This window comes from Gymnodraco acuticeps, unplaced genomic scaffold (assembly GCF_902827175.1).
Source record: "Gymnodraco acuticeps unplaced genomic scaffold, fGymAcu1.1, whole genome shotgun sequence".
NCBI lineage: Eukaryota > Metazoa > Chordata > Actinopteri > Perciformes > Bathydraconidae > Gymnodraco > Gymnodraco acuticeps.
This window is the reverse complement of record NW_022990938.1, coordinates 1,395,404-1,422,723: the sequence shown is the minus strand read 5'-3', so window position 1 is coordinate 1,422,723 and position 27,320 is coordinate 1,395,404. Positions and strand designations below refer to the sequence as shown.

Below are 27,320 nucleotides of genomic sequence, written 5' to 3'. Positions count from 1 at the left end.
ATGTGCGCGTTCATGTGTGTTGGAGGAGGTGCTCTGTAAGGAAGTCTGAAGGAAGGGGCGGATTCTTTTCGGCTGTGTACTTTCAAATTTTAGTGCACTCGAGCCGGTTTCTGAAATGTACCTACCCCACCTTTAAGGAGAATTTGAAATGACCACAAAAGCATACGACCACTTTAAATAAAGAAAAATAGCAGTTTACTTTTTTTTTTAAATTGATTTGTGTGTGTGTGTGTATTTCGTCTATTTAAAACATATCCTATTAAAAACAACAGATGTGTCATGTAGCCTGTCATCCTGTTTATGAAGCTTAAAAAAAACCTGACATTTTCTTTAATTATGGAGCCAAAAAACTGACCTGTATTTCACCACATATTAAACTAGACAAGGTTAACTCATTAAACTTGACCACATCAGTGAAAATGCTAATATAAAAGCTTCTCACCAGCTGATTACATTTTCCACCATCATTAAAGCTGGGGTCTGTTTAAAGGGCATGTGTCCCATCATCACTAACAGAAGGCTGTTAGGAACTTAACAGTAAACACAAATCTTAAGTAGGATTACATAACATGCAGAAAACTAAATAAAGGGAAAAAAGCAGAAAGTATTTGAAAAATAAAAATACTGAAAAACTACTTTAGTTTGAGAGAGCAGCACCTAGGAGAACATCATCTACATTTAATTAAAGATAACTGTCTTAAAAGTTACTATATTTATTCATCAAGGTCGTCCACTTATGGGTTCAGTTTACCAAATAAAATATGTTATGCAATTTACATGAAATTTCAATAATTACTGGTGATTCAAAGAGGAACTAATTGACCCAGCCAAATCTCCCAGAGGCTTTACAGAAATGTGAATGACATCGACTAGATAAAAGTAGACTAACTTGTACAGTAAGGTTGTATATATTAAGACTTCCACCCAGCCTAACAGCCTCAGTTAGTACAGTCTTTAGATCAGAACCCTACGGGCTGTCAGATGAGGTACGTTTCGTTTAGAGGCAGCGGGTAACCCTGCCCGACCTCCAGGAACATCAGTTTGTAGAACATTGTGTTAGAAAATCCTCCTGGGATCTGAGTCAAGAGCTCTGGCGCTAATAGGTACAGATATCCATTTTCTTTCCTGCCTGCGCCTTCTTCCTCATTCCCCCTGCACTGCAAGAAATGTCCGTCTCAAATGTACTTATACAGGAAGGTGGAAGCTGCTGGTCAGGCGGATGAAGTTAGTAAATGTCCAAGGAAGTAGTGGCAAATCAAAGATAATATATAATTGCTTTTGTCACACATTCTGCTATATTGGTAAAGTCAAACTGCTGTCTTGTTCACAAGCATGTGTTATTTAACTACACTGAAACATTTGGCCTATTGTTATTTAAATTATCTGTTGAGTGTCACAATAATGAAAGTACTGTTTTACACCAAAAGGCTATTTGCCCATTAATCTGACAAAAAACAGAATGCTTTTTTGTGCTCCCAGTAAATCGAGTTTAAGCAGGAACAAGCCTTTTGTGACTTCACAGTAACTTGAAAGCGAACTACAGTGCAGTATGTAATGGACACAAGGAAGATGTATTGACACCGCAGGCGGACAAATACAGATAGAAAACAGAGAGGTAAAACTTTCATGAATATTTGTATATTCATAGGTTCAGATTTGTAGAACCCTTAGTAGAAAAACACAACTGACACTTTAAGGCTGTGAGGTAGTTTGATCTTCTAGCAATTGTATGGTTTGGGGTTCAATTCCAGTCCCTGCAGTCAACATGTGGATGTGTCCTTGGGCAAGATAATTGACCCCAAGTTGCTCCTGATGGCATGGACAGCGGTGAATGAATGTGTGTTAGTTTCCCTGTGCAGGTGGCTCCTCTCTATGAATGGGGGAATGCTGACTTGTACAGAAAATGTAAATGTGCTCCAAGGGGTCGTAAATACTGGAAAAAGCTATACAAATGCAATTAATTGACCATTTATCAATCAACAAAAATAATTTCTATAAACATATATTAGTCATTAATAGCCACAATTTGCAATGGCAATGGCAATTCAAGGTCGTTTTTTCTCTATTACACTTTAACTACCATTTAATCATACACATAGAACACCAAATAGTGTCTGTTTTCTAGCATAACTGAATGTGTTGAACCCATAGACTGTATATATAGGTTTTATCTAAGCTGCTTACTTGATACATTGTACACAAAACCAAAACCCTAGCTTTCCTGTAGTATGGTTAATTGAGTTATAGTTAGGTGGAATGTAACAATGTTTATTTCATTTATAAGGTTTATAAGGCTGCTGAGGGGGTTAATAGGTGTCAACCAATGAGTGTCAGTTTCGATCCCCATTCCTTTAGTCAACATGCTGAAGTGTCCTTGGGCAAAATATTTAACCCCAAATCTAATTGCTCCGGTAGGCATGTCCAAGGTATTGCATTGCGTATAATGTGTATAAAATATCAAATTAATTATAATGTTATATTAAACACATTTTATTTGAATATTTCCATTTGACTTTGACTCACTCATTCAAGGGTACTATGACTATGCTTGCACGTCATGGTACCATAGCACCTCCAAGGCGCTAAAAATAAAAAGTCAAACATCGCAAAATAAACTGGTCAGACTACTGCTTGACCTTTCATCTAGAACCCACCTCACCTCTGCCCACTTTGACAACCTAGGATGGCTTAGAGTAGACGACAGAGTACAGCTACTTGCAATGGGCCTGGTCTACAAGATCCACTACACCTCTATGGTACCCATGTACATGTCAAAATTATTCCCAAAGGTCAAGGAATACCATGATCATAACACCAGAGGGAGCTCCACAAATCATGTGAAACCCAGATTTGGCACAAAAAAGGGGGAATACACGTTTCGCAATTATGCCACATCAAGGTGGAACGCTCTTCCCACAACTGTAAAGGAAAGTAAAACTATACTTACCTTCAAAACCTCTCTTAAAGAGCACCTTCGGGGGAGAGCATTGCAAAACTGGCCCCGGTAATGGTACAAATCTCAACCTGTCGTTCAATGGACAGCTCCCCCCCCCCCCCATCTATGTATATACTCGCATTTTAGACTCTGTTACTAACTGTATATCTGTAGACTTGGTATGTCTTAAATGTCCGGTTAGGATGTATTAGAACGAAATCTAAAATGAAAATTGTAAATAAGCAATCTGTATGTAAAAAACCACCTGTATGTACATTGTAAATAAGCCATCTGTATGTCAAATATGTCTTATATGTCTTAAATGATATGATGAATTGGAAATGGGGGACCCTGATGTAAACAACACGAAAGTCTTTCTCTGGTCTGCATCCCCTTAACAATTGTATGTTTTGAGCTGTACTGTACTGTACCCAATATACAAGCTGTTAATAAACTTTTCAATCAATCAATCAAACTCCGTTACAAATCTGTGGGAAATATTGTACTATTTACTCCACTACATTTATTTGACAGTTAACAAATAAATAATGTCAAATAAGGTACCCAACATTATATAAAATAGTTACCTTGACCAATGCTAAAGGGATCAAGTATTCCAATGTGTCACTTTGATGTTAGAGCCTGTATTAAAATGTATAAAAACAGCTTCCAACAAATGTGCAGCAGACAATTAAATATCGCCCATCAGCCATTTAAATATGTCTTAAGTCAGCACTATTCACACCTCAGAAGAATGTTGTAAATATGGATATTTCTTGCAGCGTGCTTCACCTCCAACAGAATAAGACATGGATGAGAACAGACTTCTGGGATATGACTGACAGCTGCTCTCAGCCAACCAGAGGCGGGATGCTGCGAGCTTCTCTGACGCTATTGGCTGTCCTCAGGAGAGCCGGGGTTTGTTCTCATATTAATGACTGCTGAGGAGACGGTGGTCCGCCTGATCCACTTGATCGAGGGGAGAGATGCGCCGTTAACAGACGCTGAGAGGACGAGAAGAGAAGGGCACGCGGTGAATCTTTCTCCACACACAAGCTGCTTTTTGGACTTCGACCTTTTTCCCTTTTCATGCAAAAGCCGTGCGTTTTGTGGAAGAATCCGAGAACTGATATCTCGCCAACTGCGTAAAATATAAGAAGACCACACATTGTTGCCTGGCTTTATGTCGCGCGCTGGAGCTCGCTCGTCATTGGAGCGGCGCACTTGATGGGAATATAGACAGCACACACAAAGGGCTATCATGGTTAAATCGGGTAAGTTGACTCTGTTTACTCCTTGGATTTGTTTCTGTCACTTAATAAGCGCGTTACGTATCGGTTCGTATGCGTAATACATTTTCCAAGTTGACGAAAAACGCTGTGGATGTATCCTGGCGGTTTCAATAACCTATCTTTAGCTTTTTTTAAACAACAATCACCTATGCAAATGCAGAATTAGGGGATATAATGCAGGAAAATGTTGCTGATGACTGGTCTCGAACCCTCACTTGACGCGCTTTTGCGCAACTATGCAGGATGCGCCTTAACCAGACCGGATTTATGATGGACTTGCCAAAGAGCCGAATTTGAGAAAAATAAAATTCGAGGCGGACTCTGTGTGTGTGTGTGTGTGTGTGTGTGTGTGTGTGTGTGTGTGTGTGTGTGTGTGTGTGTGTGTGTGTGTGTGTGTGTGTGTGTGTGTGTGTGTATAGCAGATGTGTGTGGATTGAAGGACTGTCAGTTGTATATCCCCCGGTTCTGCTTATGAGTTCACCACCACCACCAGACACGTCTCGAAGAAATCCACAGAATAGTGCCCCCCCCCCCCCCCCCATTTCATAAAACCTTCCTGTTGCAAAGTCCTCATCTACACATGCTACGAAAGTACGTTACGAATCTGGGCTTCTTTTACACGCATTATCACTTAAAGGTGGAGATAAATGATCATGTATATTCAGCCATCAGCACATGCATGCAGGGCTTTTGTGTAATCAACACAGCCACTGAGAGGCGTCTTTAAATGCATCACCATCATCACTTTCCCGTACACCCACACATCCAGGGCTGGAGAGAGAGGGAATTCACTAATCCTTTAACTGCATTGGGGCCTCTCTCTCTCTCTCTCTCTCTCTCTCTCTCTCTCTCTCTCTCTCTCTCTCTCTCTCTCTCTCTCTCTCTCTCTCTCTCTCTCTCTCTCTCTCTCTCTCTCTCTCCTTCCCCCCCCCCCCCCCCCCTTCCCTCTGTCCTAAATGCATGTCATCCAGCAGATGTATTACTCATGAATATTTCAAAGGCAGATAAACCGATAATGACAAATGTGATTTTCACCAACTACTGAATTAGCTGGCAGTAATCCTCATGTTCTTCCTATGCATGCCTGTCCATGTGTGTGTGCTTGTTCCCGGTGATGGATACAATAGATGTTGGCCTCCACAGTGCGAATGACTCACCCCAAAGCAGCTGCTCGATACGAAACACAGTGAAATGCCATGAGAGCCATCATGCCCAAACACCAGACACGCTGAGAAAACCTCGGCCCACACACCATGCATTGTTCCCACCTCGAATTATGTGACTACCTGCTGAGCAGCTTATATCGGAATACTCAGCCATAAAAAGTGCACTAGAAATCCTTGAAAGCACATGTTAATGAAGGGTTGTTCCTGTATACATTGAAAGTTGCACGCAAAACATAGTCCCAAACTGTTAGTGAGGTTACATTTAAAGTATGTATCCATGTTCCTCCCCAAAGGTGATAACAACGGAAAAGCAAAAGCAGTAATGGGTTGCTTTATTAATTTGGTCACATTTGTTCAAAACAAATCGATATTACATGTCCACACTGAGTCATACACTTAAAGCGAGTGGCTTTGCGAATTGCCTATTGATCTGCGTGTGAAGCAGTGTGTGTGTGTGTGTGGGGGGGGGGGGGGGTGGAGAAGGTATTGTGCCTGCAGTGGCCTTGTGGAGGCTTGGAGATCATGATAGGCAGCAGCACAGAGTGGGTGTTCCATATTAATTTCTCTATAGGCAGAGGGCTGCATGTTCCTGTGAACTGGAGAGGATGTGTCGGTGGCAAACTGCTACTACCGGTTCAGAGGAGCGTCGTCAGAAATCAAATTAATCTCCAGATCTTTATTCAATAATAGTGGTAACAAGATGCTCCAGGATCTATCCAGGCTCCTCAGTGAAATGCATGTAAACATATTCACAAGACGGCTGCAGGGGATCAGCATGTGCAGCCGAGCATAGGCTCTCTGATAGCATCCAGTTCCCAAACAAACACAGGCACCCATTAAAATGGAATAAGCACACAGACGGAGGGCAAAAGGAACAAGGGGGACAAGAGGGTTTTCATATTTTTCAAAATGTACTATCTGTTGGATGGACTGTAGCACACCCACATCATGTGAAAATAGACACAAAGAGAGAGGAAAAAAAAGCCAAGGATCAAAACTGTTTGATGGCAGCATTCGTGACATTTTGCTGTTCGGTCCATATCAAAAGGTCATAATGGGATGTGACACTTCCTTTGTCTGCAATGACATTTGCTTCTGCATTTTAAGTATTTAGCTAGAACACAAAAAAAAAAAAAGATCACATGTCGGGTATATTGTAAAAAAAGGCTGATGTTCACAACAAAATAGCAAAATGAACATCACTAATTAGTTTGCTATATAGTGCAGATTCATATCAGAGACGGACAGATAGGGACATATGTTCAGATTGCAGTTTCGAACATGAGCAGAGAAGAAGGAGGACATCTGAGGGCTACTGCTGTGCTGTCCATCTGTTCTGTGTTCAGATTGATACATATAGGCCTTCAGAGCATTAATAAAAACCTATATCATAAGAATAAGTCTTCATGTATTGATACAGCTGCAGTGACTTATGCGTAAAGAAATGCATGATCCTATAGACATCCAAAGCCTGTTGGAAATATGCATATAAATGCAGATACAAAAAGCAATGTCTGTCTTCAAATCAGCCAATCATTCGCCTGCTGAGCCTTTGAACAGACACAAGGACATTGTGTCATTTGAAAGTGCCACATCTATCATCTGTTGTAGCTGAGGTAGAGTAGCACCGAATGAAAACAGAAGGAGAATGCCCATATCAAACCCCATGAAATCATAATAAGGAGGTCCGAGCCGGCGATAAATGCATTTCAGTGGCATATAATGATTGATTCCGTCTGCCGTAGGAGCTTATTCCCTGCAGGCGTGTGGCCCCTTGACCGGCCATATTTTATTCATATAAATATAGATAGCTGCGCATCACAGAGGCAGCACACATGCCACATTTGCACCTGCAGATTCAATTTGGCTCTGACTTTGAGGGATATGCCGCTGGCTCCATTCCCCTCTGCCGGTCCCAGCCCCCTCCCGTCCCTCACACCTCCATCTTTCATTTTGGCTAGCAGCTATACACGGGACATTATGCAGATTTTTGTCAAAAGTGAGTGCGATTATGTAGGGGGAGAAATGAGTGTTGGAATGTTCGCTACGCCTTTGACCTTATCAGCGGCAGCCTTAAGCTGGATACCTTGGCTTAATTTTAATAGATGCAGCACTATGCGAATTAGACAAGGGGACCTAGCTCTGCTCTCTCACTGTGTGCTGCGGTATGCATGCATTATGCCAATGAGCTGTATGTTTTCATGTGTCGGCGAAGTTACACGTGTCTGCGAAACATGTATCTTTCCATGCTCGACTGTGCAGCCGTTTTGTTCTCCCTCACTCAGCCCCAAGGGCATGTCTTGTCCAGAAAAAGAAAAAGGGCTGAAAAACCGGAGACTAAGGTCCTGTGGTTAATTTGGACCATTGATTTTACATTAACAGTCGACTTGCCTCTGATTCATGGCCATACAAGTGCAGATGTAAGGGGAACGGTTTCCATCCTCTCCCACACGGAAACATACAGGAAGCTTCATTATGCATACACACTGCATAGAAGGCTCACTTTAATGGACTCTGCATTACCTTGGAGAAAGTATAATAGTAAATCAATGAGGTGAAGGGCAGGGGGAGGGACGGTAAAGCCTTCCAGAGGCACCCACCCACTATGGGGGCTTACCCAGATTTCTATCGGAAGTGGTATGGTTGCGTCATGGCTTCGTGCCAACTTTTAGTCCATTGTCCACTGGAAGCAATATAGATCAATCTTCTTCTTCTATTTGCTCTCACTTTTGACTTATTACCTCCGGAAAAAATACTTTTTTTACGAGCAAAAAGAACTGATGTGTTTTTAGACTTAGAAAATTCATAATTGTTTAATTAAATAGGTTTTAAATGGTTTTATTTGTATTGATAAATCTTAACAAGTCAAAACTAACCCTTCCGTTGATCACCTAACAATCTATTTGTTTTGACAGTGATGTTAGATCACCTCTAATGTTGCCAGTCTGCCAAGTGACGGCCTGTCAAAATGGTACTAGAATGTTATCCACAGTGATATATTACATGAAACTGTCTATCACGTGAATATAATGGATAGTATTCTCATTTCAGCTGTATATTAAATGCTATTATCATATTTATTTGACATCAATGGAGGCCTGTAAAGATGGTGGAGAAGAGAGAAGCACATAAGCTTTGAGTAAAGATTGTTTGACTTTTTTTTTAAAAGAAGGAGCATGCATGAAAAGACATTCATCTCAAAAAGAGAGGGGATGATTTTTACCAGATTTGGCTATTTCCATCTGCAACCACTGGGCAGGTACACATATAACAAGCATGAAACCCTTAACACATTACTCATACTCTATCAAACTAACAAATACAAAGACAGATTGCAGTTCATTTATCAGTACAAAGATCACCGCTATTGGTCGGGTGGACATTAGTGAACTGGGTTGTGGGCAGTTGGCTCTTGCCTGTGGACTCGTCTGGTGTACTTTAGGGGATACAAAGAACAATACACGAGCCAAAAAAAGACTCACACAGACACAATTGTAATTAGGAAAAAGGAGCTACTGAGAAAGTCCGTCTCTGCAGGCATATAGACTAGATTTGGCACAGCTGGGGTGACAAGTATTGAGAAGGCAATTAGGCCGACAGCGAAGGAACAACGAGACAGTAGGAGGCCCAGGAGGAAGGACAGGAAGCTGGAGATTCACAGGGACTGAAACAAAAAACGGCTTTCTAAATAATACATGGGTGCATCGTGATGCAACATTAAGATAAATGTTTACTATAAAGGTTCGAAGAATAGAGACAAATGTGAGATGCGGGGGTAGTAGTCTCATGAGAAAAAGGGAGGAGGAAGAAAGAGCCGGAGAGAGAGGGGCTGACTCGAAGAAGAAAGCCTTACGAGGCTTATTACCAGTGGATCAAAATTCCCAGTGAACCATTTCTACTATACACAGGCTATTCTCCTGAAAGAGGAGGCAATTCTGCTGCGCCCTACTTTCCACTTACGTCTGACCTTTATGTCTTCCACCCAGTTACCACGGTGAGAGTAATGTCTACCTCTCAGCAGATGCAATACTGCCTTGTTACAACTTAAACCGTGCAGGCCTCATAATCATTTCCCCGAGGGCCAACACGCTCCCCACATGCATCTCTGTTTCTCACATCTCACAGACCTCCTGTCTGATGCCTGCCGCAACCCTCACAGTGCTTGTGTAATAAATGGTTTTATTTTTTACATAAACGGTAGGTCAGCCCGACTCGCCACACGGGACATTCATTGAGCACCCAACCTGCGACAAAGCAATCATCTTTACTTCCCCGCTCCGCTTAACCTCACCCGAGCCCTGTGAAGCGAGGGGGAGGATTTATAACTCATTTCAATAAACAGCGTAAAACAAACAGTGTTGTCCGGCTGTTTGACGGCCCAGCTGGCCCGAGTCTGGCCTGCCTGAATTAGCACCGTAGAGCCACCAGGACCAATGCTTTCGGCCCCTACTGTGTACACTCATTCATTTAAAGTGGTCATATCTCACTGGTCTCTAATCAAGCTGTATTTGTGCCATTACTGTCCGAAACGGCGACAGTGTTAGGGTATTGGAGGTGGCCCGATGGGAAGGTTAGTGTGAGGTGTTGCCAAGATATGGATGGAAGAGTTTTTCACCTTGACAACGGCCAAACCTCTTAAATGTCATCCGGCCATGTTGGGCACATATTTCATTAAATCTACTCAACACATATTAATGTCGCTGAGTCAAATTATTATTACTGATATTTTTACCAGACAAGAAGTAGGAAATGGAAATGTGAGACATTTTAATTAGGAGGTGTGCTAGGTTTTTTCTGTAATGTCACGCTAATTAAGAGTGTAATATGTATCTAACGAGGACTAATGACATAGTGGTTTATAATGATGATGCAATGACATCATCATTTCCCAAACAGCTTCTCGTGGGAAGTGGGAGTGCTCTAAATGGTGAATAACAATACTTCCATATACAAATCTTTTTTTACAAATTCCCGCTCCAAGGTACAACTATATTATTACCATTCTGAGTCATTTCCTTATTTGGCCACTTCATTTATTTTGTCTTTCGAAACAAAACATTTGTAAAAATGCAATAGAATTGTAAATACTTAAGCAGTTGTACCATACAGCAGTGGTTCTCAACTGGTCAGGCCTCGGGACCCACTTTTTCCTTAGTCAATAGATCGCGACCCGAAATTTGTAACCACTCAAATCTATTCAGCAAAAAATCGTGCAGTAAAATATACTCTTTTCAGCATACAATATGAATTAAAGTGAAGTACAGTGCATATATATCTTATATCCCTTCACAGAACTAAAGTATGCTTTTAAATAAGGTTTAATGAGATGATGGAATCAAAGCTGAACTGCATAACATAAAAAGGCACACATGCTGAAAACCCAACCCCAGCAGGGGGTCTGGGGGGATTCTCCCCCAGGAGATTTTTAGAAATACTAACATATAAACTACCCATTCTGGTATACTCTGAGAAGAAAATAAATAAATCTATTGCTACCTGACATATTAATAATATTTTATGCCATTGTTTGTTTTTCACTTTGTTCTGACAGCTTGCTGCTCCTCACAGAGAGAAGAGCAAAGAGGAGAGAGTCTGTGTGAATTACTTTAAATTGTGGGGTAAGGGTATATAGCCCCCATTTTTCTGTGACCTGTCAATCATCAAACCCATGGATGTATAAAGAAGAGTTCTACCGCAAAGTTATTTTCCGTAGGGACTTCCGGCAACAATCTTGATTCTGATCAAAGGCCAGAAGACTCGGAAAAACATCAGCAAAGATGTTTTATTGAGAAGATGATCACTACGTGACAGAAGTTTTCAAAACCGTTCATGGTCTCCGGTACTTCCAGTCCAACGCCTACTGCATGCACAGCGTTAGAAAATCGGGCCTTCAAAATAAAAGTTTGACTTTCCCCCCCCCAAAAAAAAAAAAAAAATTTGTTTTCACATTTTTTTTTATTCACTCACACATCTGCGACCCACTTGAAACAGGTCCGCGACCCACCAGTTGAGAACCACTACCATACAGTATACATAAGGAATATAGCATGTTACTTTGATTAAACATATAAATATATTCATAATATAATTAAAACCTACCAGGGGCGACATTTATCTTTTTTTCTGAAAAGATGTAGGAAAATATTTCATTTCCTGATCAAATTACTATGTGCAATTTGGAAAGGGTACCTTGTAGTAACTAGTGATTCGATTTTTGAAATTCCCAAATGTCATATTAGTATGTTTGGCATTTAGAGCGGTAGCAGGCAGCTGAAAACTCATTTTCCACAGCAGATAGCATGTCAAAGCCACATTTATTTCCGTATGAGTGAGTGGGGTCCAGAGTTCAAAATGAAGCGAATATTGGATTTGGTGGCCAGAAACACAAATTCAAATAAATGCAAATGTTGCTCCTTATCTGCTGGATGTGCAGTGTAAAAAGGTCTGTTAAATAACTTAAAAAGGTCATATGTTGATATTGTGCTACAATTTATTGCAGGTTTTCTTGGTGCAACGGAAAGGTGGTTAGCTGTATATCTCACATTTAACGCAGTCCTGAAACACGCCTGGTATTAGGAGCTTGTTTGCAGTAATGTTCGCAGTCAGGATTGACACTGGTGAAAGGGAAAAGCCCATGGGCCAGACTGTCAGCCTGCTACTGTAATGGTGGTGCTTTGGAGACCATGGCTTGAATGATTGCCCCCATCTTTCCTCTGACACCTGGGAACTCGTGTTAGCTCCATGAGTGAACACCTTAGCCTGACCTATAAAAGGCTTCCATTGGCTGCCCAAACAAATGTCAAAGTTTAGACTAAATGTGTGAGTGCAGTTAGAGGTTAGGTAACAGGAGATCCAATTTCATGCCCTCAAGGTTATATTAACAGCTGTTGATTATGTACTGTATCTCTCTACACAATCTCCAAAGGCTTTTCTGGGCACATATTACCAGCATCCACCCTTTAATTATATTTGCCCCAGCCATATTAACCACATTTATCTTCGGGTAGCCAAAGCACGTTATTTCCACTTAATGCCAAATACACATCGATGGAAGTGGTTGTTTTCTCGCAATCTTTAACCGGCTAATTCTTCTTCTTCATGGAGCCACTAATATTTCCTGCAATGGCAGCAATCTCAGGGTCACCAGGGGTTAATACACTCTTTGACAAGTTCTTACTTTGGCAAGTCATTTTGTCCTCCACATCTCCTCTGTCCCTCCCTTCTCCAGCTCAATTACTGGCAACAGAGCAGCGAATTGTGGGAAATTAGCTCGACATCGCAGCAGTGGGTGGGTGTTGGGGGGAAGGGTAGCTTGACTGGACCTCTTACTAATAGGTTAGTACAAGTGTGTGGACCTAAGTGTGTGGATTGTCACAGCAGTCACGGTGCAAAGCCACAAGAATATAGACTGCCTCTTCACCGGGCTTCACACAAAGCAGTGGTCCAATACCAATTTACCCGTTTAACCGCCTGTGCATGATTCGGATATCACTTTAGATGAGGCAGTTTGGTACAATAATTCAACATCATAGGGTAATGAATGCAGTGTCTCTACCCTTAACGAGACCAATTTCTCCGAGTGTTCTTGATGGACGCTCCATTGTGGAAAGCTTTTCAATTTTGCTGATGTGTTAACAAATCTTGATTAAGTACGGTGAGCTTGTAAGATGTTTCACCTGTCATTAACATTCAGCTATTCAGAAAGCATGTATTGTATCAACAATTTTTGTAGTTATTTTACATATTCGGCTGGCCTCAATTGTCTCTATTCTAAACTGTCTATTACATAAGCAAGTCGTTGACTCAACACTGTTCGCTCGGACGGCCAGCATGCCTGAAGACTCAGTACATTTGCCACATCAGACACATTGCCACCCAAGTTGTCACCTCTGATTCAGTCGGCAGCCTTTCACTGGGACATCCAGGAGACTGTGCATTGAACCTGATTTACGTAGATGTGTCAACACATTTTATTTTATTTTTGGAACAATGAAAGGCATGTTATGTTTACATTATATACAAATAAGGACGTGCACTTAATAATACTTATTATACTTAGAGATACATCTCCATTTCAAATGTCTTACCTAATTGAAAATGTCTAAAGTATAAATCTGCCTCAGAGTGCACTAGCCATTTGGTTTATTAAACATCCATAGTTATTGGATGTAATGGAAGAAAATGCTAAATGAGAGTCAATTTATTACCTATGCTTACATTTTGTATTTGATTGGATGATTAGTCAAAATTAAACGTGTTATACTATGAATTGATGTCAACAGAAATGACAAGGCAATTTATCACAGATCCATTTAGAGCCACAAAAGGTTTTAATAAATGACTTCTTCGTCTTGAGGCCATTTATCCTCATTTAGGCCATTTATCCTCATTTTTAACAGAATGAATAATAATGTGATGTTAACTAGAGCTAGTGCAGTTAGTTGAGAAATAGATTAGTTAATCATTTGAATATAAATGGGCCAAAAATTATAGTCAAATAAAATTGGCCCAGCTCTTCAAATGGGAATTAAATGATCTCTTAATCTTCTCTAACAGTTATTATGTTTGTGTTTAGGACAATTGGCTAGAAAACAACAAACAACAGAGACATAATTAAGTCATAATGGGGTCTAGAGTGTTTTAAATATTGTATATACCAAGCCAAATTATATCAAGTAGCAAAGAAAAAATGCGCCCAAATGCTAACCCTAACCCATTTCAAACAGTGGTCCTATTTGGAAAACAACACATATGAATTAAAATTGTTGTATTAATGAATATTTTTATGAAGCAAATGTTGGATTAGCTTTAACAATATTGTATCCTCATTAATTAGCAGGGAAATCTGTCCGGTTGGCTGGCCACACCATCTGGTAAAGCCTTTCTAATCCTAGATGTTCGCCAATATAGAATATTAGACAATATTACCATTAAACTGAAGACAATAATTATTTCTCGTCGTCAATCTGTCTCTTAAGTCTATCATCAACCCTTACCAAAATTGGATGGTTAGACATCTTATTTATAGCCTTGTGTAAATGGAGCAGCGCTATTTTACAGGCAAGGAAAGCCTTGAAAAGAAAATATTGATCACAAAATGGAAGCCGTAACCTAAAAAAACCTCCTCAAAGATACAATTATCGTTAATGGTAAAACAAATAACACGCACCCTGCAACCCTGTCGGAGCTAACAGCAGTGACTGCACAATCAAGCAACGCTATAATAGTTAACCTGACCGCATTACACTGCTGGTAATTGTGATTACTAAAAGAAAGAAAGAGGTGAGAGCCAAACGCTGGCGGCTGAACAACAGACTCCGGCCTCTGTTTCCAGGGCACGAATCAACTGCACGGCCCACAATGAGGAACCAGTGCTCAGGGAATGCTGAACCTTGTTTATCAGAATGCTCTGGGTGTTGCAGCTTATTAAAGTGCCCAGCGAGATACCTCCCCCCTCTATCCCTCCAATAGGCTAGAGGTTGAGGAATGAACCTTTGGCGTGGCTTCGCTGGTGGGGTAAACTGCAGCCTTCCTTCTGAAGTTTTTATTTATTTATTTTCCCTCATCTCCCGTGGCTACTGAGGTGGAGACGGTGAGGTCGATTAAATGAATCCATTCCTCTCTGTTCGTGTTCTTCCCTTGATGCTTTCCATTTCATCCACTGTCTCTCTCTGACTTTTCTCGTGATTTGCTGCGTGCTCTCACAGGCCCGAAATATCACAAGCACCATCGAACCCATCTGTTCAGTAAGAGGCAGTTACATACGACAAATTACACGGTACACTTCAACTGTAGAGTTTCCGCCATAGCATGGAGAAGTTGGTACATGAACGATGCGATGGTAAAAGGGACACTACATAAATAAGAGATATCTCGGTGTGAAACATAAGTCTTTTTGAAATACAGCATGTGATTCCTGTCTTAAATGACTTCATGCTTGTATGAAGACATTTATGGACAATTCAATCAATAGTGGTTCCTGAAAGCTTTGTGATACCATTGAATCACCTTTGATAATGAAATGACACATCTGGTCATGTGCCACATTTCATTAACATTGTTATTGCCTGAAATATATCCGTTGCCTACAATACTGGGAACAGCTTTTGGCTCTCTATCAATTGTAACTTAAACAAACCTAAACATTGTCTTAAAAATACTTCTTATATATACCGAAGCAAATATTATCTGTATCTCTAGTTTACAGTGTTGTTCTTAATTGAACTCTGTGTACCTAAACAACTAATGGAATATGTACAATATGTATAGCCCTCCATTTTCACTCAATTTAGACAAAGGTCGTGTCCATATTAATAGTGCGTTAATATAACCCTCCATATTTGAGTGGACATTGTATACACTAATACAGTTTCATTAAAACAGGTTGGAGAAAGTCAAAGGCACTTAACCTACTTACTGCAAAGTGTTCTATTCATTTAGTCAATATAATAAATGCAAAAATTGGAATGAAAATGACGACGATTCATAAGTGTTAGAGTAGTGAATGAATAAGACATTTCGGACACAGTTATAGAGTTTTTTTTCTGTCCGTAAGAACGTGTGGTAATCTCATTTTGACCTTTTATTTGTGACTGTCGGTCCAAAACCAGTTGTGTTTGCCTTTAGTCCTTCTTTTGTACACTTTAACATAGCTGTTAGAAATATGTGGCCACTGACTGAATGCAGGACCTGTTTTTTGATCAATGTTAATGTACAGATTTGTTGATTGCACAGATTAATTATGTCAACACGTTAATGCATTTTCGCTTTGTCGCTGTCGGTTGCTGCGTCCTCTAACAAACAGGTGCAAACTGCATCTGTGTCAAACGCTCCGTTTGTCTGAGACTCACTGCAGTGTGGGTTATTGCCTGCCCGTTTACTTGTTGCCATGGTGACTGACATATTCCAGTGTCTTGAAGCAGCTTGCCCTAAAGGCTAATGCTTAAACCCTAGGATGTCTGCCATTTAAGAATATTAATAAATCCTTCTCTTTAACCAATAATAGACTCACTCTGCTAACATCTGTGTTGAATGCCATAATTTGTTGGAGGACATTGCTGCGTCCCGAGAATGAAGTCTAGAAGGTCAAGCTGATAAAAATCCATGGTTTTATATCTTGAAGGGATCATGTACAAATGTCAACATGCGTCAGTTTTCCTATACCAAATGTCAATATGCCAGAATCCTTCTCTTATAAAATTCCCTGACCACATCTAGTATCTGGTAATACTCACACTGCTTCTATCTGTTTGTCTTACACAGGTAGGAATGGACTGGGCTGTGGACTCTGGGAGCTAGTGACGACAATCAGTGAGGACATCCATCTTTAAAGAACCAGAACATTTTTCAGATTTTCATTCCCCCCCCCCCCCCCCCCCCCCACCCGTTTTTTCCCTCCTCCCGCATTTTCGGGTCTGCCTGACTGCAGCCTTGGTCCGCTGAACCCTGACACCTGCAGGCAGCGTTGAGTGATTGGTCATTACGTCCAAGGGCGTCTACGCAGCAAGACAAAACAACCCCAGGGAGCCCTGCTGCAGAAGGTGGTGGCGGTGGCAGGGGCGGTGAGTCAATCGCCTCAGCAGCTGCAGCAAATGATTCATTATTTGTGAAGTTAACAGCTCAGAACGCTTAATCTACAAGGACCAATTTCTAACTGGAGGGAATCGGTCCAATATGAAGGACGTGTCATTCGTGGATCGTCTCTTTGTCGGCTTGGCCATGGCCTCTTTTGTTGTGGCCACAGAGGAGAGGCCTGATTGCCCGAAGCTCTGTGTGTGTGAGATTAGACCCTGGTTTTCCCCGAGTTCAGTGTACATGGAGGCTCAGACAGTTGACTGTAATGACCTGGGACTCTTTAGCGTGCCGGAACGATTACCGCTAGGCACACAAGTACTATTACTGCAAACAAACAATGTGGTCAAGATTGACAAACCCTTGGATTACCTGGCCAACATCACAGAGATTGATCTATCGCAAAACAACTTATCCTCCATCAGTGACGTCCACCTGGGGAATCTTCCTCAGCTGATGTCCCTTCACTTGGAGGAAAATTGGATACGAGAGTTACCTGACCGAAGTCTTGCTGAGGTGGCTAACCTCCAGGAGCTATACATGAATCACAACCTCATCGCCTACATTTCCCCAATGGCTTTCCAGGGTCTCAGCAACCTTGTGCGGCTCCACCTCAATTCCAACAAGCTTGAGGCTATTAAAAGAGAGTGGTTCGACCCAATGCGAAATCTTGAAATCCTGATGATTGGCGAGAATCCTATTCTTTCTATTGACGATATGAACTTCCAACCACTCAGTAATCTCCGCAGTCTAGTCCTCACCAGAATGAACCTCTCTCAGCTTCCTGACGATGCGCTGATTGGTCTTGATAACTTAGAGAGCATCTCGTTCTATGATAATATATTCCCAGAGGTGCCTCATTCTGCCCTGAAAAATGCAAAAAATCTCAAGTTTTTGGATCTTAATAAAAACCCAATTTCTAGAATACAGAGAGGGGACTTTGTGGATATGCTGCATCTGAAAGAACTAGGGATTAACAGCATGCCAGAGTTAGTTTCCATTGACAGCTTTGCCCTCAATAACCTCCCCGAACTGACCAAAATAGAAGCCACCAACAATCCGAAACTCTCCTATATCCATCCTAATGCTTTCTACAAACTACCACGGCTGGAAACCCTAATGCTGAATGGCAATGCGCTCAGTGCCCTTCACAGGATTACTGTTGAGTCCCTCCCAAATCTCAGAGAGGTGAGCATGCACAGCAACCCCATCCGCTGTGACTGCGTAGTCCGCTGGATGAACATGAACAAAACCAACCTTCGCTTCATGGAGCCTGACTCACTGTTCTGTGTGGAGCCCCCAGAGTACGAGGGTCAGCATGTCCGACAGGTGCACTTCAGAGAGATGATGGAGATTTGTCTACCACTTATCTCTCCCGAAAGCATGCCCGGGCAAATTAAAGTAAAGAATGGTAGCTCAGTATCCCTCCATTGCAGAGCTTACGCTGAACCAGAGCCGGACATCTACTGGATCACGCCGTCTGGCACCAGGGTCCAGCCTAACACCGTGTCCGAAAAGTTCTACATGCACCCAGAGGGAACTTTTGACATCTATGATATAACAGAAAAAGAAGCAGGTCTTTACACATGTGTCGCCCATAATCTAGTTGGAGCTGATCTTAAATCTGTTTCAGTAGAAGTGAATGGATACTTCCCCCAACCTGCAAATGGGTCTCTGAATGTCATAATCGAAACAGTGGAGACAAACTCCATCTTGATTTCGTGGAAGGCGAATCGTGGCACCCTGGCTCCCAACATTAAATGGTACACAGGGTCCGATCCGAGCCAGCCCACCACCACGTTTACCACCAGGGTTCCCTCTGACGTCCAGGTGTACAACCTCACACATCTCAGCCCCGCCACCCTGTACAAAGTCTGTGTGGATGTCGGCAGCATCCACTACAACCATGACACCAAATGTGTCAATGTCACCACTAAGGGATTAGAGCTGGCAGCCAAGGACACAGAGAAATGGGACACAGCAGTAATCACCGTGTTTGGTGTGCTCTTGGCTGTGATTTCAGTGGCATGCCTGCTTATTTATGTCTCTCTGCGGAACCACCATTTTTATGGGGATATAAGGAAATGCGAGTCCAAGGCTGCGCTGACACCGGAGGAAGCTACCGGAATGCACTCTCCTTTCTTTACAAAGCTGTGGGTCTCAGGTAAAGGACTGCCAAGTGGAGTGAACGTGAAAGCCACAGTCATAAATGTATCTGACAATGCATTTTAAGAGGCGCAGCTTTGTAGAGCACCACACACCAACTACACTGAATGGACTAGCCCACTGTCAGCGGTGGACACTTCTGTAGTACTGTTTCAAAAGGCATAACCCATTGCTGGTCCCCGGCTCGGACACACTGGCAAATCTTTTATCGGACAGGGATGGAACAGTTTGAAATAAGACTACGTGCTCTCCCAGTTTCAACCCCCAGCTGATGTGGTGGCTTGGTAACATCAAATCAGGCTCACATCAACAGTAGGGGCATTTACTGCAAAACAATATATTTCACTATCATCCATACAGAGATACAGGCAGAGAAAAGAACGTGAAAATGAAGATGGTCAACTCTCTTGTAATTGACTGTTAAATGTGTTAAGAGTTGTGGAACTGTCCGTGTGGTCCCAAGCAATACCGTCTGTGCTTTGTCGAACATCCATAGACGAGTTAGAGATACAGTAATAACACCTGTCTATTATGGGAAAGGGAGATTTAGTAGAGTAGACAAATTACAGTGACTATGGTGTAAGCCTTTTGATGAAATATAAACCCCCTTTTTCTATTTAAAATGGATTCTTGGTTTTTTCATGGAAATATTGTTATATATTCTCTATTATGTTGATGTAAAGACAAATCCTCTGTATCCGCACCGTTTGAATGGGTTTTAAATTAAGGCAAGGAGCAGACTACTTTTGATTACAACGTCACATTAAGCTTAATGAAATTCAGCTTCAAAACGAGTATCCAGGGAGGACATTTGCCAAAGGGCTGTTTATGCTGTGTAGTTCTCATTGCAATGGTGACTGGGAAAAAAAAAATGGAGGAAAACAAATATAAACAGGTTGATTAAAACTGAGGGGATTGATGTGTTATCTCCTCACGACGCCCTGGTAAGTGCCTACAACAAGAACTACACGAGGTAAACAGAGAAGAAGAAACATGACCATGTCGTCATCACAGCTATTCTCCGGTACTTTTAGTGGAAATACTTTCTCAGTATTTTTAGCATACATATTTTAAGAAAACATTTCGTTGTTGCTTTGGGTGTAAAGTTAAAAAGCCATTTTTATATTAACTGTACTATATGTGATCAATGGGCACAACAAGCTAATTAAGAACGTGCTAAGAAAAAAATAAATGTCATTATTTCTTTTACAAACAAGCCTACTTTTCTGCTTTGTTTTTTTGTTCATATGTGGATTATTTCAAACGAAAATGCACGGTTTATAACTATACTCCTTTCCTTTCATTGTCCACCAACCCTGGGGTAATGTGAACTTTTATATGTGACATTTCAACTGCAAGCATGTACTACAACATGTTCATTAATGACCGAGTACTACAGAGGGAGTCTTTTGAGTCAGGCCACAGGGGAAACGCCAGGAGACTTCAGCTGAATGGTTGAATGGTCGTCCTAACCCAGGGAAGAAGAAACAAAAAACACAGCAACAAAAGAACAGAACTCATTAGCCGCCTCATTAAGAGCATGTTCGTCCTTCCTGGTCTGAATACAGTCCCTGTGCTGCACTTACAGCTGCTGCCTGTGCTTAGACAGGGACACAGCGTCCCTATGACACAGAGATAAAGTACAGTGCTGAAAAGTCAATGCAGTGTGGGACCGAGCCCAGTCTAAAGCTGTAGGACTCACATTTTATTTGTCTTACTGAATTATCCAGCACACGGAATATTTCACATGAGAAAGCCAAGCATGATGAATGGCTGTCAGGGGCAGAGTGACAAGGCGGATTTATCAAACGAGGCCTGGCGCTCATACATCAGGCCAGCCTTCAGCACCATGGACAGAGGCTTTTAGAGCCGGGCAATCCGTCAAAGACAAAAGGAGTTGAAATATGACGCCGTGTGCGCCTCAGGTAACGCTCGAGTCAAACTGGGTCTATCTCTTTGCAAATACGAGCTCAAATACAGACGCAGAAACAAGCCAGACATCCCAATGCAACTGTAAAAAAACAAAAACAGTCATGTATCCACTATCAATCAAAGACTACACTGTAGAAGTAGACAACAACGTGTTAACACAAGGACTGCACAATTAATCTCAATCTTATCAAAATTGCAATATGGACTAGTGAAAAACCCAAATCGAAGTAAGCGCAATATTTGGTAGGCTTAATATTTGAAAATGTAATTCTATATATTAAAAACACTTGAAACATCTTTATCGGGTAGAAATCCTGGTAAAAACAAATAAATTACTATCTCAAAAACATTTTCCATAATATTGTACACACACACACACACACACACACACACACACACACACGCTCTTAGTGTGCATGCCTGGAGAAACACAACATGACAGCAGAAGAAGACTCGTAAATGAGTTTACCAACAAAACATGTTTCTTTGAGATTAAAGCAGCTCGTGGATATTAGCCATATTGTCCTCTCCATTTGGGTCTTCTTTTTTTTTTACCACTCATGATTTGATTACATACTTGAGTGGCGAAGCTGAACGTTATCCAGCCTATCCTACTGTCTGTTCCAATCCCATGCAATTCCACAATCTTGTTTTGCTAACCCCCTCCCCCCTCTCCCATCGCCTTTGACACTCCATCCACTGGCACGCATTTTGAGGTAGGTAATAGCTTTTTGTTATTTTGTCTGCATTTGTACAATCATAGCAACCTATATTAGGAAGAAGAAAACCCCTCAGGGACTTAAATCCCAGATGAAAAGAACCAGTGATCTGTCACCGTTTAATCCGCAGTGAGGACGGCAAAATTACGCTGAATCTTCAAATATTGAAAAACCACCTTGTTCTATTCCAGAAAAGCCATCTGCTCTGAGGCAGATATTAAAGCGTGCTCTGTGAAGGCTTATATAGATGGGTGTTGCTACTGGTTACATATTCATTTTATTTCCACGATCATTGTCAGAGGGCCTGAGATGGAAGGTGCAATTTCAATAGTGTATATATTTATTTTATTTTGAGTCAGTGGATGGCAGGTCATTTTAGTTTCATATTGTTATATGGAAAAATACACTACATATACATGTGTGAGCCTGCTTACATGTTATAGTGATACTCAGATTTGTTGAACACGCTTCTACCTGTATAACACACTATCTTAAGTTGTTATGAAGGTTTTGGGTTTCTCTCCCACACGCTCAACACGAAAGGTGCTACAGCACAAGCAGTATGAGAAAAATAAAGACATTTTTGACCATTAAAGTATGTACACATGTCAACGAAGAGGCACAAAATACAAATATGAACCTGAAAATGAAAATAAAAGGGCCATTAAAGCACGTGGGAAGGTACTATTTCCACATTACATTACAAAAGTATTTACACACTGTCGGATTCAATATAAATGTTCTTCTCTCGCTTATTTTCAAAGCATCAATTAAACATTTCCTTTCTGTGATAAGACAATAGAAATAATAACTAAAGCACTTCAAGGGCAGCAGAGAGCAAACACAGTTCACGCTGCTGCAGGCACTTTTATACGTTTGAATTATCAGCGTATTAAAGTTACAAACTTCCACGTAGGTCAGCCGGTGTAGCTACAGGCAGCAACATTTAAATGAAAAGTGAAATGTCAACACACATTTACAACCCTGCTGCTGGCACTATGTTTAATGGCAATGCTTGCTTTTAAGTAGCTATTGGAAGGAACAGGATGACAAAGAAAGGATTGCTTTCATCTACAATATTTCGTTTTGACCTTTTTGGAGATATATTATCAACCTTTCTCAATTAAAGGATTTCATTGCTATCTTATCACCTTCTGATGCGTTTACACCAGGGTTGTTTCTTTTTTTTTCACGAGGGCCACAAAATATACGGAAATATACGAAATATAAAGTTCAGTTATAAGTTAGCTAAATCAATCAAATGTAGGTAAATGATGCTTGTGAGTGTTGGCAGCTCATCCCTTAAAACAGAAGCCTCAGATTGATAATAATAATAATCAGGAGAAATATGAAGGGTGTATTTCAAGCTTGTTATGTAAATAAGTCATTGGGCTTTTTTCTTATCAACTAAGATATGTTAGAAAATGTTTCCAACTTGAATTGACTGCATTTATTTGAAAAGTGGTTCTATTAACACATGAATACTACTGTGTAATATATTTACATTTATATTTAAGAAGTACAATATAAGACAAGCGCAAGTTTCATTTGTGGGCCATATTACATTATACTTTTTTAATTTGCTGAGGGCCGATTCAAAATAGTCCGCGGGCCGCATTTGGCCCCCGGGCCGTAGTTTGAACACCCCTGGTTTACACTGATGTTGCTCTCGATGACAGGTGAATGTTTCACACACACCACGTATCGTCATCCCGAACATGCATTGCTGTGTATTTCTTGAAAGGTAGAGACAGAATGTCACGGCGGATTTGATACGGCTCGTCAAAGAGCAACCAGTCGAAAGCCATTTGTGTATGTGCGTTTCTGCTCTGTCTGGCCTCTGCCTGTCTCCATTTCCAGATCAATCACTCCCCGACGTGCAGCTAAATATGACGTGAATCGCCCCCGAGTCACTGCAGTGCATAATCATGATCACGTGAGCATGCGCACACACACACGCAAATCTATTCACTTCCTTGTAGAACTAACCCCTATATCCAAGAGTGTTTGAGTTGAGATTTAATATTTATACACTTCCCTTTGATTTACAACGTGCATGACATCATTATAATTCGAAACATAAACTGCAACAATGAGGCTTCTCGTGTTTATTAATCGGACATATTGAAAAATAAGAGTCAATAGGTCTTAGACTGCATATTCACCCTGGATTAAACGAGGAAATATTACACCACGAAGAGCTTTCCCGCTAATTGGAACCCTTTTTCATCAATTAGATGATTGGTTACTGTAGCTACTGATTGATTGCTGCCTCCCTTTGTCTCAGTGCTATTTCCCTTATGAAGTCATTCAGCCGATCGATGTGGGGACTGGTGACTTATTCACATGCATGTGCTCACATTAATGATGGATTGGGAATGAGGGGAGAAAAAGAAAGCATACGCCTAACAAGAAAGGACATGGAGGAACACCCTTTTCTTTGTAGGTTTGGTAAAGCATCGTCAACCTCATGACACAGATGCAACATCAGAATCATTAGCGCTACAGAGGCCATCGATATCCATGGCAGCACGCATTAATCATCAGCCAACATTCATGTGTTGGTGTGAAAAGGTGGAAGAGCCACCTACAGTTAAAGTCCCTGAGCGAGGACCCAGCTTTACTCGGAAACATCTGTTAACAACCTGCTGCAGGCGGATTTCAGTTGGGTAATAGTTGTTATTGCTGGGTACAACATTGTACAAATAATATTTGCAAAAGCATGCAGAAATGCTAATTTACTCACTGGTAATTATTCACTGGCCAAATTGACAGAGCATCTGTGCCAACAGTCACAGTTTTACATAAAACAAGAGGAGTGTTGGAGAGGAGGACATGGACGATAACGGGGAATTAAAAAGCTTTCATCTCAAATGAGTTTGTAACAGTTTAGTAAAAAATACAGGAACAACAGGAACACAATATTCTATACATACAAATGTTTTGGTGCCTCATTAATGTCACCTCAGTACTATTTCATCTTTGCTTGTTATCGTTGCCCTTACGGGTTCTCATGAATTACAAAGCCAAACATTGCAGCTTAACATGATGAGCTAAGGGGGGGGGGCAGCTCTAAGCGGTTGACCAATCACAACAGAGCTGGCCAGCTGACCAATCAGAGCAGACTGGGCTCTGGTTTCAGACAGAGGGTGAAAAGAGGTGCTGCAGCACAGACAGTATGAGGAACATAAAGAGCTTTTTGGGTAGAGACACTGGTTCAGTTAAAGCAGGGTATATGCAGGAATCCTGAAGTCAAATGTAATACCTTTTAAGACCCATTCCATACATTTTAAGACCTCATCGCCACTTTTACATCATTCACACCAACGCAACTCCGGTTCAAGCTCCGTGCTAGAACTTTTCAGGTTCAGAACCGGTTCTTCGGTTTAGCTCCGGCTCTTTTCACACTGCCCAGAGTCCGACTGGTGCTGCGTCATTGCGTCATCGTTTGTGTCATGACGTAACCGTTTGCGTGCCTGCTTCATGAAGCCAAACCGCGCGGAAACCCCTCACAGCTCACAACAACAACAACAACAACAACAACAACAACAACAACAACAATGGCCGATTGTGCTCCAGCTTCCTCTGTACCTCTTCGGAAGACCAGATTCCCAGTAGGTAGCTGGTCTCTTCAGTGGACCACTGCCGCTTGTTAAGTTTCTCCATCGTTGTGTACAAACTGGATAAAACGCGGGCTTTTTGTTGTTGTTCAGGAGTTGATCCCGTCCCTGCCCCCGCCTCGACGTAAGCGTGACGTATGCAGTGCTTTTGCTCTAGCCGTAAAAAAATGTGGTGCTTGAAACAAACCGGATTCCGGAACTAAGAGGCTGCTCCGCTGCGGTGTGAACAGGAAAACCCGGTGCTTTTCAAGCTCCAGCTCCGAACCGGCCCTGAAACACCGTTGGTGTGAAAGAGGTATTTGAGTTCTAACCGGTTACATTGGCGACACACTTTACCTCACATTGACTATATACAGTATTGATTGTCCTTCCTCGTTATCTTCAAACCATTTGGACGCAAACTTGCATTTCCCCATAACGATGTTGTTTAACAACCAGCATAAACGGAGCTTCGCGCTATCAAGCAGTGAGCGTGCGATGTCCTGTTCAGATGACGTCAAATCCAACGGGATGCCATAAATAAACTACACAGAATCACACCACACACCTACGCAATGATTACATTCAGGCAGACTGTAGAATACAACCTCTTTGGACAATTTAAAACAATTGTAAACAAGCTACAAAATGTAATACCTTGCCCTTTAATACTTTTTAATAGCCTTAATTTTCGCTAAATTGATTGATCAACTTTGAATACTTTTTAAGACCCCGCGGGCACCCTGTAAAGGTTTGATCCGTTATTCTAATGAAATTATCCAAAGCAAAAGTGTGCTCTTATTTTGAAATGAAGGGGTTCTTTTAAGGAAAATGAAAGTAAAGCACCTGTCAACACTCATATCATTGAATGTCATGGCACTATGGGTACAAACAGCACATTGTCATGGCAGCTGTACAGTAGTTAATTTAAAAAGTAGGAACCACCTTAAACATAAAATAAGACAGGACAAAACCCTCCATAAAGCAGATTCAAGGCACTATTAAAATACAAACAAGACATTACATTGTATGATTTGTTACCAATAAAGTGAGATCTGATTGAAATAGGTTGCCTAAAATCTATAAAGTAAATCTGCGTAATATTTATTTATTGTAGTTCTTTTTTTCAACAGAATGTGATTTTATTTGACGTCATAAACATTTCGATGAATTAATCTTTTTGCTATAAATTGGCTTGGTTATTTTTGTCATGATTATCTTGATCTTGATGCAAAAGGTCAAGGAGTATGATAATTAACTTACCAAGAACAGTTTAATTTCCTAAATAGATGTAGCATGCCTCCATAACAGGAAAACTAGATTACAACCAGATGTCCCCCCCTTCTCACTGTTTAACTTGTATAAATCTGGTCATTGGTAGTCGATATCTCTTCCTATCCTTAAGAAATGAAACAAAAGAAGCATTTTAGCATCGCGGTCCTTTGCTAAGCTCCAGAGGATGTGTGTTCAGTTCTACAGGAATGTGGCAGCACAATGACCGTAATAAAATGGCTGCTCTTTCATCATAACGGGTGGCCTTATTCTGTGATGTAATGATGGCAGCGTTGGGTGAAGAGAGGGATGGATGTTATTAGACGGGGGTCGAGGCTCACGTGGCGGCCATTCGGCGGAGCAACACATCAGTGCAGATAAAGTGCCGTTCCTCTCTGCCTCATATGTTTCACATTACTGCTCTTACCTGCGCTAATTTATACACACCACACTCCTCAGATTGTGCCTTGAGGCCTCCATTCTGAAGCTTTCTCTGCGTGCGTCTTCCCGCCGCCTGTCAGATCTGTTTATGACGATATTTTAAACTTGCTCTCAAATTGAACACACAAATGGTGGCGGTGTACCATCAATCATCCAGCCAGCACCCCCTGGTATGTGTGGATGGTGGCTCTGTGTGATGGCGTACACTGTGGAGCAGCATGTGGCTC

The 27,320-nt window shown here is 41.3% G+C and overlaps 1 protein-coding gene across 1 annotated transcript; it reads left to right on the top strand.

The window, feature by feature from the left end:
* Positions 1 to 3,889: 3,889 nt before the first annotated feature.
* LOC117558258 (leucine-rich repeat neuronal protein 3) lies at positions 3,890 to 20,346 on the top strand. Its single transcript, XM_034234304.1, has 2 exons — positions 3,890 to 4,209; positions 16,656 to 20,346. The coding sequence occupies exon 2, from the start codon at positions 17,067 to 17,069 to the stop codon at positions 19,194 to 19,196; it is 2,130 nt and encodes a 709-aa protein (XP_034090195.1). The 5' UTR covers positions 3,890 to 4,209; positions 16,656 to 17,066; the 3' UTR covers positions 19,197 to 20,346.
* Positions 20,347 to 27,320: the final 6,974 nt, after the last annotated feature.